The sequence below is a fragment of the Aythya fuligula genome, chromosome 4, assembly GCF_009819795.1.
Source record: "Aythya fuligula isolate bAytFul2 chromosome 4, bAytFul2.pri, whole genome shotgun sequence".
Classification (NCBI taxonomy): Eukaryota; Metazoa; Chordata; class Aves; order Anseriformes; family Anatidae; genus Aythya; species Aythya fuligula.
In genome coordinates, this window is record NC_045562.1 from 27,110,806 (window position 1) to 27,126,590 (window position 15,785).

Sequence of the window (15,785 nt, forward strand, 5' to 3'; positions counted from 1 at the left end):
CAATTTGATGCAAAATGAGAGTCAGTTTTCCTATGTATATCATAAGACTTTTGGTACTTTCCCCATGTTTTGCATTACTTGCTCTACTCCTATCTGTGTAATCACAGTGAGGTGACAGAGTACTATGCCTCATGCTATCTCTTGGGCTAATATGGAGCTGGATGACTCTCAGCTAGATCAGCATTTCAATGAGCAGCAAATGTGACAGAAAGCATTCACATCTGTTTAATCATCCCCAAAGCTTAGTCCTTCTAGCTCTAGTCTGTCCTGATAAAACTACATTGGGAAAGAAAATTTTTTCCCAGCTTTTGCATTGTAGGCCTCAGCTGTGAGATTTTGTTAGCTGAAAGTTTTCCAATAACCAAGATGGTAGACAAATCCATCACAAGTGCAACACCTTTTTTCTATGCAACTTGCAAGCTGAACAAGGAAAGGCCATGATCTAGATGGCAGTTTGTACTCTAGCATAGAGTGCACGTGTGTTTATTCACATGTGATTTGTCAGTGCCTTTCATTATGCTCTACAGTGAGCTGATAGCAGAAAGGCTCACACTATTTACTTCTCTTGTATATTGTATAAATAATTTTTACATAATACAGTGTGTGACCCATATGTATATATGCTATTTCAATTTCCACGTAAACAATGACAAAATCTATTTTCCTCAATGTACACAAAGATGTATTAATTATGAGTGTAATAACCAGGCAAACAATATTTTTACCTTGAAAAGCATATTATGTTTACTAAGAGTTGAAATTCTCCCCTGAAAAATAATCAGAAGCATAGGAACACTTCTCTCGATTGCTTTTGATGTAATGTTTTGAATGCTAATATGGAAGCCATGGATGAGGAGTGGGTTTCTCAATAATATTTCCCTTGGACTGTTTTGGCTGATGAAGGAAGCTTATGCTGATACTTCACATTTTCTAAATCAAGTTCTCTTGCAGTATATGCATTAGGTGAAATTCAGCTAAACCCTTAATACTTCTGTTCACTTTCACCGAGTTTCGACAACGTTCAGAAATAGCTGCATAAAAGCCCACTTCATTAGCATATATGGAAATAGATTTCACATAAGCAGATAAAATGAGAGAGAAAAAAATATTTCCCCTAATTCAGATATCTGAGCAGCAATTTTGCTCTCCTCAGTGTGATGTCGTGGTACTTAACATCAACAGGAATTAACTGTTATCCTTTTATTGTATTAACTCTTCCCCTTCACTTTCATTTTGCTTTGTGTCACAACTGTGAAAAATGCATAAGAACAGTATTCTAGTTGGCTCTCAAGTGATAATACATGTTGTCTATGATTTGGGGCAATTAATTTCTGAGTTCTGGGTCACCCGGTGATAATGTCTCTCATGTCATAGAATCATAGAATGGTTTGGGTTGGAAGGGACCTTAAAGATCATCTAATTCCACCCCCACTGCCAAGGGCAGGGACATCTCCCACCAGACCAGATTGCTCAAAGCCCTATCCAACCTGGCCTTGAGCATCTCCAAGGGTGGGGCGTCCACAGCTTCTCTGGGCAACCTGTTCTAGTGCCTTACCACCCTCAGAGTAAATAATGTCTTCCTAGTATCTAATCTAAATCTATTCTCTTTTAGTTTAAAACCATCACTCCTTGTCCTGATAGTACAGTCCCTGACAAAGAGTCCCTCTTCTGCTTTCTTGTAGTCCCTGTTTAGGTACTGGAAGGAAATGGTGTCAAAACATGTCAGCAGATGTTTAGCTCTAGATATGTATTTAAGGGCTCTGCTAACTCTTTTTCTCAAGTATATCACCTTCAAGAGTGAGAGGTGTGTTAATTTCTCAATATTATAGTTGAGGAAGAAAGTCATTATGATTATCCTAAGTTTGGCCAATTACTTAAAGGTTCTCAAAGGCTGAACCAAAAACTTGACTTCAACACAGTAATCTCTTAACAGTGGGTACTATGAACATGGAACTCAGGATAATGACCTTCGTGTGTTTTCACCATTCTGGAGTAGGTGGACAATGCCGTTTTAAGTCAAACAAGGGTCATTTTTGTCTCTGTGAACATGTGACAGGCCTACCTCTGTAGTACTTTACCAATTTTTACTTATTTCACCTAATATAATATTCGACCTAGATTTCTGACTTCCTTCACTACGCTGCAGTGATTGACGGTCAAGAAAGTTTGTCTTGTTTCACTTCGCAAAATAAAAGCAGAGATGCTATTTTCTCTATTTAAAACACTAAATGTTTGTAAATACCACAGAAGATAAACAATTTAAAAACAACAACTTTCAATTAAACAAAACAAAACACTACTTTCAAGGTAAAGCATGATCAGTTTTTTAAGTGATTACATGATACAGTTATTTGGTAGAAAGCTAGACCCTGTAAACCACAATGCTTCCAGTACATGATACTATTTAATGGATAGGTTATCACAGCTTTAATATGAGTAAACTTTATTTTTCAGAGTTGTAACTAACACAAGAAGGTTATTATATGAAATTTTGTTGTAAATCCAGTGAGACATCTCTACAAGACACTTTGTTAAAGTCTAAAACCTATGTAGAAAAGATAAAATCTTGTGGAATGAGAATAGAAAATGAATTTCAATCAATAGATAATGCTAATTTATAAAATCAAGAAAAAAGTCATGAATAAACTATTATGCAGACATACAGTATCATTCCAACTATAATTTAGTGTTGCATGAAACCTTTGAAATGTTCAGTGGTCCTTCACTGTGCTTCTGATCAATGTATTCTTCTTAGGGCAAAATTTGAACCAGACAAATATAGATAAAATAAGCAGAGTGTTCACTTGTTGTTGTTTTCCTTGGAAGAATTTATTAAACATATAACACCAGCTTCTAGTATCATAGAAGACAACATACTCAAGGATTTGAGCACTTCCAACAAGGACCACAAATACTGCGTCTCAAGCTAGAAAGTGCTACCTCTTTCAGTAAACCCACACTTAAAATTCCACATGCTGATATGCTCTTCTGTGCAATTATCTACTTTCATCCACAAGATCCATCCCTGAATGCATGTTTGAAGTGGCTTTTGTCTTACCTTCCATTCTAGCTTCCATTTATTCAAAAAAATCTGTCTTCTCCTCATGGTTGCTCTTTTTCTGCAACTTGTCTTAAAGTTTGGTGAGCTGGCTAGAATTCCAAAATCTGAAAAATTTTGTGAGCACAACAATAATTCCTCCCTTCATACAGGTACACAAAAGCCAGGATAGAAAAGAGTATGTTTGATATCAAACCCTTTCTGAATGGTGGATGATCTGTAGCTGAAAGCATGACTAGCAGAGGAAAGCAAAGTACCTGAGAAGTGTTAAGAGGCCTTCAGGAACAGAGCCTTAGAGGTAATTGATGTTATACTGAACATTCATCCTTAGAAAAAATGTTTTAAGGTGGAGGAACCTTCCAGGATTTTTCAAATCAGAAACACTTGTTAAATAATTTCAATGTCTTTTACAGATAAAGGTGAAAAACACATGTGCTATTATGACCATATCCATTCATCCTGGTCCCATCTGTCTCTGCTCTTCATAATCCACACGAAAATAATTTGTTTTGTTTAGTGAGCTTTGGTTGAATGCTTGACAGTGTTTTTACATTGTGGTAAACACATCAAAAAGATCAATACTGAAGGGATTCTTTAAGGGATTTTTTTTTTTCCTCCTGTCAAGCATAAATAATATATGCAACAGGGAGCAAGATTAACTTAAGCAAAAGGCATCGTTAATTTAGGATTCCTGGGGACAGGGAGTTTATGTGGTTGTCTTAGAACTAAGACTAAGAAAAGCAGGCTTGATTTTAACAGTAGTAGAAGCTGGGAATTCATATGTACTAATTGGAACTCTCATGTCAACTTTTCTACAGCCATAATCATGTGTCTCATTTTTTAACTGCTCATTTTAGCTGGAAACCTATTCTAGTAGAGTAATATTCAGTATTTTAGTTGTATTAGTAGTATTCAGTAAGCGCTAAATCTTGTTCTGTATTAGGATATATATTCAACTGCTTGTCCACATGCACCATAAGCCCATCGTAGGATCTGTGGCACATGAACAGGAAAAAAATGTGTGTTTTACATACGGTTTTATCTGCATGTGTGAGAGACCTGGCAGTTTATGAATTTCCCTTCCATGTCCATATACAAGTCTGCTTGTACTTTACAGTTGGTGCAGGACATGAGATCTGAGATCTGCCTACAGGGATAATTAATTCAGCCTGTTCCTCTTGGTCCATTTACCAAGGAACAATTTAAGGAAAATGCAAGCTGTTTCAGTAGATCTGATACTGGCAGGAGGCAGCTCTTATTGGTCACCTTGTCCATGGTCTCCTGAGATGTGCAGTACATCAGGTAAAGATAAAAGGAAGAAAAAGGTGGAGTCCAGTGAGTTACTTGGGATTCATTCTTTTCTTAGTTCTGTATACATTGCAAGCCACTTAAGTGTCGCTCCACTCTCCTGATTTATAATATCACTAAATTTCCTCAACATAATTATTTTCCAGAAAATCATAGTGGATCATTTAGTACTGTACATAATATGTGTGCTATAGGCATAATGTTTGACAAGAAGACTCGTATTTCTAAATGCTTGGAGACTGATAGTAAAATTAATTTTAAGCAGGTTAATTTAATGATTTTTTTTTAATAAAGCTGACATATAATTTATACACAGTATTTCAATAGCGTGCACTGCCTATGTACTCTAACTATGTACCACTGAAGCAATTTCCATGATACAGCATTCTTCTATGGTGGCTGAGCTCAGCACATGCTTTGTCTTTCCTGTTATCTGCTTTTTAATTTTTTTTATTTTTTTGCCTCCTAGGATTTGATACCAGCATTTTGCCAATTTGCAAAGACTCCCTTGGCTGGATGTTTAATAGGCTTGATACAAACTATGACCTGTTGTTGGACCAGTCAGAACTTGGAAGTATTTACCTTGACAAGAATGAACCATGCACAAGGGCATTCTTCAATTCTTGTGACACATACAAGGACACTTTGATATCTAACAATGAGTGGTGCTACTGCTTCCAAAGACAGCAAGGTAAAAGATGGGAACAACCTGCATATGTATGTGACTGATCTTTTAATAGTGCTCTATCTTTTTCTTAACACAGTAAGATTATTACAGTGAACTACAAGCTTTTAAATGATGTATAATGAATCTTTGTAAAGGTTTATGATCTACTTTGAATACCTAACAAGAAGTAAAAAACAAACAAACAAAAAACACAAGTTAAATGAAAAGCTACCTCGAAAATCAGAGATTCTAAATAAAGTGTAAAACAGTGGCTAAAGCTTTTACAGCAATATTGTTTTTCATGCCAACTTTCAGTAAGTATGCAGAGGAAGGAGATCAAAATAAAGAACAACATTACTTTTATGTTATTTTTTTGCCTATCTACTTTGCTTATGTTGTAAAATAAGCCTTTTTATCCCTAAAATAGGGCATCTTAATGTTCTATTTTGTAAACCTATTAAAATAACTGAATTAACATTATGATAAAAAAAATTGGTCATTTAGACCTAAAACTACTTGAGTTTTTCTGCCTGGATGAATCTCCAGCAAATGTCCTGACATGATTCAGTTAAACAAATTAACAAAACATATAAGCATTATTTTTCTGAGGATCATATACCAATTTTAGATCTAGGTGAGTCATACCATTAATTATATATTCAAACTAGTAGTAATGAATTAAAGAATTTCCTCATCAAATGTTGGCTGAAACTAGACAGAATTGTCAATTTTTCTTACTAACATGAGAGAGATTTTCAAAGGAATAAATCAGGACCAAAGTTCTTCTGATACTCAGTAGAGGTGATAAGACTGATTTGGTAGTAAGTTTCAAAATCAGCTCAGTCTATTTGAAAATTTTAATCTAATTTTTTGAATCTCACTTGTGACATTAAAACTTTCACAATAAATCCCCGTTATCACTCAATATTTATGGTTTGTCTCTGATTTCTGTGGAAATAAAGATTTTTATCATGCTACACCATCTGTAAATCTGAACAAAAATAAATCTGTACTTCCCTAGGTATATACTAACTGCCTTCTTTTATGTGGTAATTTTGCTTTTAAAAAGTTAACATTTAATCTTTCAACGCACCTCCATTGTTTTATAGTAGCACAATATTTTGGCTTTCATTTTTATAAGCAGTGTACAGCTACCAGAATTAGTCAATAAAACATTATCCAAGCAAATTTGTTTTTAAAGTAAAGAACATAATGTGTTTTGTTTGGTTGTCTTTTTAAAACAAACAAACAAAAACAGCCCACAATCATTTCAGCCTTATAAACACCCTTTTTCTTTGGAGGACAACATAGCTCTTGTCAATAGTCAAAGAAAGTACAGCACATAAAATGTTTAATACAGACCAGGGTTCTAATACCAGTTGGCTGTTCTACCTGATCTCTGCAATGTGTGTAGTATATCCAGGATTTTAAGAAAACACTTCCATAAATTAGCTTCAACTAATTTTACATTCTTTTCTTGTCTAAAATACCTTCTCAAGTGTACTGCTGCAATCTGATGATGGTATAAAGCCTGATCTAAACACTACTGGATTATGTTAATGGTACTCCAGCAGCTAAAAAAAAAAGGAACAATGCTACGAGTGACACCAACTCTCCACATTGCAGAATCCAAAATTGTCAAGCTTTTCCTTGCTTCTCTCTTGTTTCCTCCATCTTGCCCATCATATTGTAATATGGTGCTGATATAAAACAGATTAGATAACTTTTGAAACCACAGCGTGGCTGGGTGTGTAGTGAAAAAGTATCATCAATGTTGTAAATAAAGTGAAATCTTATTCGTTGCCAAGTCCTGGTAGTCTTTGCACATTAAACATGAGCCTCCATCCCTCTGAATGAACACTGTCAACAAAATCTTTTAATTTAATTTAATTTTATTTTATTTTATTTTATTTTATTTTATTTTATTTTATTTTATTTTATTTTATTTTATTTTTATTTTTGAAGGTGTAAAGAGAGAAAATGCTTATAGTCTTCTTTTGTTATTTCTTGTTTTCTTGCATAACTGTCAAACTTCTTGCACAACTGTCAAACTTCCTAGTATGTGTGACCCACTGAATTCTCTAATCATAATTGTAGCATTCTGCTAAATCTTTTAATATCTTCATATTTGGCTTTTACTTAATTGAATAATCTAAATAAGGTCTTTAACAAGACCTTTGCTGTAAATCACAAAGTGGCTAGGTATAGAAATTATAGAAATTCTTTCTGATGTATACTAAAATAAGTTGATATTAAAAAAAAGCTTCTGGTCATGTAGACAGCTATCTGTATTCATCAAACTTTGTAGGTGTTTTCTCAGCAGATACACAGTTTTACTAGAAATGCTGTTAATTAACCAGGTTCAAAGTGAATACAAAGTTTTAATCAACAATATATATAATAGGGGGATATAAATTCTATTATGCTATTTTTAAAATACGTTTTTTATTTGCTGAAGTCGTCATCTGAAAAGACCTCTTACTCTTTAGTTTTAGCTTACCAGATCAATACTGTCAGTACCAGACAATTATTTGATCTCTTCATTCTTTCTTTTTGCTTTAGGTTTCTTGTAATGAGTTAAGAGTATACTAGACCCTTACTGCACATTACTCCCAACTTCTCGTCAATACAAGCAATTTCTTAAAATAGTAAAATCACATCTGTCTTGCTCAAAAAATCTCCCAGTAGCAACAGTTGCACCTTGACTGATGCTTAAATTCTTACTTAGGTCTCAGTGGTGCTCATTGCATTTTTTCTTGGCCTTCTTCTCTAAGTGTAGTTTAGCATTTCTGAGGTATATCCAAGACACTATAATGCATTTCTGCAATACTTCAGAATTTGCACTTTGCCAGTGCTCTGCTGTCTTCCTGTATGATTTGGTCCGTGTTGCCCTCTAGTTCCACCTACAAATTGTGCAAGTGCTTCAGAACTTATTTTCTTAGGTCTTCGATGCTAGCTTAACACTTCAGTGCTTATCTAAATGCTGAGGCACTTTCTCTGTTGGCCTTTTTGTAGGTTGAATTTCTTTCTGTCAGTACTTAATCATTATTACAGCCTTGTTTTTCTTGCCTCACTGCTTGAAAATATAGTAGGAGAGTACCCAATTTTACCAGGAATATTAATGCTTAGAACATAAGCATCTCTTTACTGCAGGCCTCTGCATGTATCTGTTAATCTAGCATTTCTCTGGATACCTTTTTCCTATAGGTTTTTCTGTCTATCAGGGATGAAAGACAACTTAATGACTTTGAAACTAGTTTTTCTAGTTTTTTATTCTTGCAGAATAATGATAATTATTGTGATTTGTATTTGTTACATCAGTCTCTTGAGACCACAGGGCATTAAATATGATTATAGATGGTTCTAAAGGTGTAATGTGTCTTGCTACATAACTGAAGTTCCCAGGAAGATTTACTGAAGTGCAGTATTGACTGCTTTAAATCCCTATAACTAGAACCTCCATTGTCCTAGAACAATTATAAATACTTGACACTGAGCAGAGGCAAGACATAACATGGCAGCCTTATCTGCAGTAGAACATACGTCAAAAACTAGGGGATCTGCCAAATATTATCTACTTGATAGATGGAAAATCACTGTTTTGTAATTTAATAAGATGGTGCATCTGTGAAAGCTGCAGACCCACATTGTGAGTACCAATTCCTTGAGGCATTTCTCTTAAAAATTCCAGATACTCTTTGTCAAATCTACCAGTTTTACTCCCGTTGCTCTCTTAATGTGCCTCTTTTTGGTAAACCAAAGCTTAATCATACAAGCCTTGCATCACCTCTTGACACAACTGAATATTGATTTCTTAAGGGCCAGTATTAATAACGTGGGATGCTCTGGTGTGCATCAGTGCTTCAAGCACTGAAGAACTGCGGATGGCTGTTAAATGGTTCATGAATCACTCATAACAATGCAGTGATAATGTCAGAAATATAACTCCTGCCAGATTTGTTTAAGTAGAATTAAAGATGGAGATGATTGGGTCTCTTATTCAGATTATCAGAAAGATTTTTCTGATGTCAGGATCGTTTCAGTCTCAAGGGAGACAATAACAATCATTTTTGTACAGAATAAGTCTCCTTACCTCCTTTAAAGGTTATCCAGTGATGCTGCCTTTGTATTGAAGTTCAAAAAAAAAAATCCCAATCAGTTCCTGATTTTGGAAAATCACATCTTTATTTTTATTTTTTTTTTTTTGGAAAATCAGGAACTGACTGGAAAATACAAATTATCATTTGGGGAGAGATGAAAAATTATATGCTATGGATCAAAAGGAATTGGTTGAGCTTTCATCATGCCACTTTCTCATTAAGCATTGTTAAGAATTTTTTGCCGCTTTTATTGTGAGAAGCAAAACTTAAATGTGAATCTCAAAGACTCTGTGAAGAATTTTAGTTAAGTAACTTTCTCATGTTGCATTGATACCATTTGATTAGTGGTGTTCCTGTTTCTAATTATAGCAACAAAGATTTATAGCTGAAAATACAGGATTTTGTTTAGGCATAGACCATCATTTTTTCATGTAAATAATAGTGCTCATAAATGCAACTCTGTTTCTAAATCAAGATTATTTTTTTTTCATAGAACAAAATACATGTATTTTTCTTGCTAGACCAGTTCTTCTCCTTCAGCATATTTTCTTCGATAGATCCTTCGATCCTTCTAGCCTGTGGTACTTCTGTGCATGAATGACTGCCATTATTTGATTTTAGAGTAATTGGAAATACTTTTTGTTTGAGAAATAATTGGTCGTTAGAATATTGTAAATACAGCTGTGTGGAAAACTAATACATTACTAAACACAATCAAAATCTTAACTCTTTAAATATCAGGAAAGACAGAACCCTTTGTTTTGAAAGGTGCTGAACATTTCTGTCATAATAGTGAGTGTGGTCATCATCAAAGTACTTCTTACGCTAAGAAACGTATAACTTTATATAACTCCAGCAGATACTCAAAGAGTGAAAACACAATACCCACCTAACAATGCCAGGTACTAGTTGTTTTGAAGGGGATGCACAGAAAATTTCCTTATTATCTGGAAAGACATTCCTTTAATTTTATTCTGGCACTAAGGCTCCTGTGAACAATATTTTGCCTTAGCTCTAAAAACAATAATTATAGATTTAATGTGAAAAGCAAGTCTACTAGTGTTGAGGGCACTCTAAACTTTTATGTCTTTAAATGTATGAGCTGTAGCATTTAAAACATAAAGCCAAAAGAAATTAACAGCCTGTTTTCAGTGAGGTGTTATTACTGTGTTCCAATTTCTGTTTATCTAGTTAGATAAGAGCTCATGAATAAAACCAAAGGCCTATTGGTATATCTAGGCTATGCCAACCAAGAGGCTCTGTGTTCACTAGAAATATATTTTGATCCATAGTTACTCTACTTATTTGTAGTGTTTGAGCATTCCCACAAGAAAAATATCCTCAGGTTTTATAATGTATTCTTGCCATTCCTGAACTTCTTTGTGCATCCTGTGCTTGTCCCAGCTACATCCTAAATTCTTTCTCATTTGACTAAATGATGTTTTCCTTTAGAAGAATTCAGGAAAGGCTGATTTGAACTTTTACCTCTCAAGTGAGTTTTTTGCATTACACTACATAGTGACTGATTTCTGGTCTAAGTGTGTGCTTAGTCAATAAGCTACGCCAATCTTATTGATCCCTAGTAACGTAAAGTAACGTAGTTTTTTCCTGTGTACATGGACAAAAGTAGTTTCAGAAGGCAACCTTGAGTTACTTGCATAGCAAAGATGTATTCTAAAGAACTGGTCTGCTAAAATGGAAAAATGAATTCAATATTCATAGCATGTGAGTTTTTAGTGAGTTGTTATCAGAATGTTGTCTGGGAACAGTGTAAGTTAAAGACACATGTGAATAGTATTACTTTTGATTCAGACTGTTACCACAAAAGCATCTCTCATTCTAATGTAGTACACTGTATTAGTGTTCAAAGATGTATATATTTCTTTCCCATTCATGAGATATAGTCAGACTTGCTTTTATGCAGAGTAGAAAATTAAATTATTCAGAATTTAAATAAGCTATAGCTCTGAACAATGGAAAACTGAATTTTAATAACTTCTACATCTTACAGACATCTGAAGTCTGGTCAGTTTTAAACTTTGCAGAACGTAGGGCTTTGGACCTCAGGGGTTCTGTCTTTAATTACTGCAATAAAACCACAGTCTTGTAAATTTAAGTGGAGAAATTCTTATTTTATTAGTATAATATGTGAAGTACAAAACTTGAACATAACTTCTAACAAAGACAAAAGGGAAAGAATTGAAAGAGCCATCCCACTTCAAACCAATACTTGAGGCAAGCTTCAAAGTCATGCTTAGATCTCTGTAGACTGATCAAGCAGGGGATGATAGAGTTACTATTTCAGTCTAGCAGACTAGTCCTCCAGACTAGTAACCAGATTACAATTACAGATGAGTTAACTGGGAGTGGCCTTCTGCACAAATCCACGATGGTGATCTGTTTCATAATTTTGGAGTTGTAACAAGCTGGAATAATTCTTTTCTTTCAGAGTTTAGGTTGTGACTACTAGTGCAGGATCTGTACCTCTCTTAAGATCAGCAGTTAACAGACCTTAGAACATAGCAAACCATGAAAACCTCATCATGTGTTTTCCTTCCTAGATACAGTGTAATCTGATCAACATTTTTTATGTCATTTTAGACCCACCTTGCCAGACAGAACTCAGCAACATTCAGAAGCAGCAAGGAGGAAAGAAGATCCTAGGTGAGCCATAGATCATTCTTTTGAAGGTTTTATTGCTTACATAAATAACCCTAGTGAAACAGCAACGTAAAATCAATATTAATCCAACAAAGATAGACCGCAGTAAATTCTAGCAACAAAATTTATGAAGTTTTTGAAAGCTATTAAACTTGGTTTTATTACCTTACCTACCAAAAGATATTATGTCTGTTCTATTATCCTAATAGAAGGTACGTTTTTACAGTTACAGAGGGGACAGTCTAAGGCACTCCTAAATTAGTATGTCTACTGATCTTTACCTGTAATATTCTTTAAGTAATTTAAATCTTTGTTGTGAATCAGTTTATGCTGTATTAATATTACTAAAATGTAGGGTAAATCTTCATTTTAGCCTTTTCAACTGTATGAAAGCTGCAATAAAATGCTTGTCCCAAAGTAATCAAAACTGTATTTCTGCTAAGGATGGTTTCAAACAATAACTGTGCACTTCAAAATATTTTCAGATTTATGTTTTGTACATTGTCGTTTGTCTAAATTTTGTTTCTTTCAAAAAGTTTCTGTTCCTTTCAAATGAGGAACCATGGACTCAGCCTTAGGAAAGTCACTGCCTCACTAAATAAGTTCATGATTGTGTCTCTAGTACTGTTGGTGCCATTTTAGCTTGGAGTCTAATTTGCGTAGGTATTGTGTCTATAAAATGCAAATTTACTTTTTTTTTTTTCACATTTATTGTTGAGAAAATTGCTGTGTTACACTACATTTATCTTCTGTGGTGGAATAAATATTAGTGGGTAACTTAACTGGTTATTACATATATATATATATATATATATATATATAAAATTAAAAAAAAAAAAAAGCTACTAAGCCTAGTAGCAGTTAGTTTGTTAGTCTGGGAAGCCTAATCCTTGTTATTCAGAGTTCTTTGCACTCCACTGATTATAGAATATCCCATTCAGAGTTGTGAGCTACGTCCCTTTCCCCAGCATGCGGCAAAGATCTCAACTAAGACATTCAAGGAGTAAGGAAGGTGTATCAGAGGATCAATGAAAAATTTTAAGGAAGATTGTCCACTCTTTTTCTTGAAGGTAGTCCAAGGCTTCTATCTGTCACTTGTAAACCAGTCAGGGCAGAATCTGGAATGAGGAAATAGCAAAAGGTAGTTATTTTCTGTTATGATTGTTACATTGGTCAAGGGGCAGTTATTAATATTCTTATTCAATATTTATATATCGCAGGGCAATATATCCCTGTATGTGATGAAGATGGGTATTACAAACCAAGTCAGTGCCATGGAAGTGTAGGGCAGTGTTGGTGTGTTGACAGATATGGCAATGAGGTAACAGGATCCAGAACGAATGGTGCAGCAGAATGTGGTAAGTTATGAACTTCGCATGGACTTTGGTTTAAAGGTATTACTTTGATTTCCAACCAAGCTACATTTCTTCAGTAAGAACAAGCATGGGATGCAACTACATTAATTTTATGTAAATATAATCTGTGATTTTTATTACTTCATTATTTTTTGCAACTCATATTACTGTGTCAGCTATTAATAGACCTCATATATGGGCTTGGCATAGTGTATATAAACCTAGGGAAAACTAATTATCTAGAGTAGCATTATACAAGTCCAAGAATGCTTGATGAAATCCCTTTGGGTAATCAGTATGCTAGTTAATTCAATTTGACATTTTTTTCAGTTTGTTTGAAGGAATTGCCAAAAGTTCCTAGCACACCAAGTCTTCCCTTGCTTTTCCCTTCCAATGCCCTATAACTTCCAGGAACTCCCATGTCACCATTATTTTATGTCCCAGACATCAAAAATGGCAATAAAATATTTTTCTTTGCATTACTCGTTTTCCTTTCTTTTGCAACAGAAGAACATAGCCTGAAACATAGGGTAGATTTAACGCAGTATTTGGCGTACCTTTCAGGCCAATTTTCCATCTAATCCAGGATACTTTCTGAATAAATGTACAGTTCTAGATACTTAAAGATAATATGTAGAAACTGAATGGTGTACTAGTCCTTATTGTGAACTGTAAGTTGGTCTTAAATCTCTTTCAGTGTTTCCTGGCACTAATTATAGTTCCACAAACCCATAAAATTCATCTCCTTTTCTTAACATTGAAAAATTCATCCCTACTGAAGTGGGTTTCTTTTAAGACAAAAGATTATTGATGTTGTTTAAGTTCAATGTTTAGTTTAAAATAAGTAATTTTCTTGAAATTAAATTTTCTTCTGTATCTTTTACATATTACACTATAAATATGATATATATTGTATTAGCAATAATTTAGTGTATTTTGTGTCTTTTGTATAACTATCATACCTTTTTAGCCATTGATTTAGAGACTTCAGGTGATTTTGCCTCTGGTGATTTCCATGACTGGACAGATGGTGAAGATGATGAAGACGAAATAATGAATGATGAAGATGAAATTGAAGATGATGATGAAGACGAAGGAGATGATGATGTAGATGATGACGATGATCATGATGGATATATTTGATTATATTAGGAGGGTCAATGAATTGTTCCTTTCTAAAATTCACAAGATTACATTTCATAAAAGCCCTTTGCTCTTCAAGATCAAAAGGATTCTAACAAATGTGTATATTTTGTATGATTATTTCAAACATTGCAGCTGGAGTCATAGATTTTTTTTTTGTTTAAATAAGAAATATTTTGTGCTTTTGAGTTTTTAAATGCCTTTGCGCTGAAGAAAATGCAATGGAAATGTAGTCAGAAGAAGGAAATGTTCTGTGCTACTGAACATATAAATGTGCAAAACATGCTATAAAAACAACCAGTCTTTTTAAAACTTATGTGAAAAGTTATTTGCCCGTACTTGGAATTGTGTGTCCTCTTCAGGACAAATAATGTAACTTAACTTTACTTTCGTCAGGTCCTGCAGGCTTTGCAAATTGCCTGTTTAATACATCAAAATGTATTATTGTAGAAAAACTCCGGTGCACAAGTAGCGTCTTACCAGCCTTTAATCAACCAAAGGTATGGAGAAAAATTAACAGAAGGGAAAAATGAAGCAAAGTCCTTGTTTGTGTTTGCATTTGTAGGTTTGTTTTTTTGTTTGTTTGTTTGTTTGTTTGTTTTTTATATGAAGTGGCTAGGTTATTGAAAGGGTTTTTCTAAAGCAGTAGCATGGACAAGCACCAACTCTGTAAATCTAACATTTTCTTATCCTTCCTTCATTTTTTTTTTTCTTTCTTTCATGTCAAAGTCATGTAGACTTTATTGTTATTTACTCAAACATCACTTCGCCCACTGTTGTTTCTCTGTATTTCTCTCTAATCAGATTACTATAAAGTATTTTACATGGGGAAAAAATGCTTAAAATTGTATCACCTTTACACATGACTGTAAGTCAGAGTACTGACACTTGCCCCCAGCATAGTTTTTAAGAAGTGTATAACTATACTTTTTATTTTCTTAATTCAGGAAATAGTTTTGCATCTTTATCTAAATTCATGTTGTTTTCTGTTACTAGTGCAGAAACTTAGAGAACGTATTGTAAAGGTGCCTTGCAAAATAGAGATAGAGAGGTTTTAGCATGCATACCAGTATAGGATGTTAGGCAAATAGCTAAGCACACCCAGTTACCAAATTAATACCAGTATAGGTACTGCTGCTGGAATGAAGAAAATGGATTTTTTTTTTTCTATTGTTATGTTATATTGTTATACCACGTGGACTAGATTATAATTATTGTGTAGAGTAGCACTTAAGATTTGACTGTAGAGAAAATTTCTTTAATCACTGTATTTATGTTAGCATGTTAATTAACTGTGTAGACATTCTGGGATTCCACCATCTTCATTCATATCATATCTATTGCTTTTCTGTTCTAACTGAAACCAGGACATTTCCACAATAAAGTTGACATGACCTGTATAATGTAATACTACAGGTTGTATAATTTCAAAACTGGATCATTGGTTTCCCATCATTAATTAGAGGGAAAATCAGTTTATTTGAATTAATTTC

General features: G+C 34.0%; 1 protein-coding gene across 2 annotated transcripts in view; it reads left to right on the plus strand.

Annotated features, from left to right (window-relative positions):
- Positions 1-14,486, plus strand: part of SPOCK3 (SPARC (osteonectin), cwcv and kazal like domains proteoglycan 3) — a 193,186-nt gene extending 178,700 nt beyond the window's left edge. For both annotated transcript variants that reach the window (XM_032186078.1, XM_032186079.1), the window contains 4 exons: positions 4,836-5,057; positions 11,735-11,797; positions 13,015-13,152; positions 14,120-14,486. In XM_032186078.1, the coding sequence (XP_032041969.1) occupies positions 4,836-5,057; positions 11,735-11,797; positions 13,015-13,152; positions 14,120-14,292 (596 nt within the window). In that variant the 3' untranslated portion in view covers positions 14,293-14,486. The remainder of the gene's footprint in view (positions 1-4,835; positions 5,058-11,734; positions 11,798-13,014; positions 13,153-14,119) is intronic.
- Positions 14,487-15,785: the final 1,299 nt, after the last annotated feature.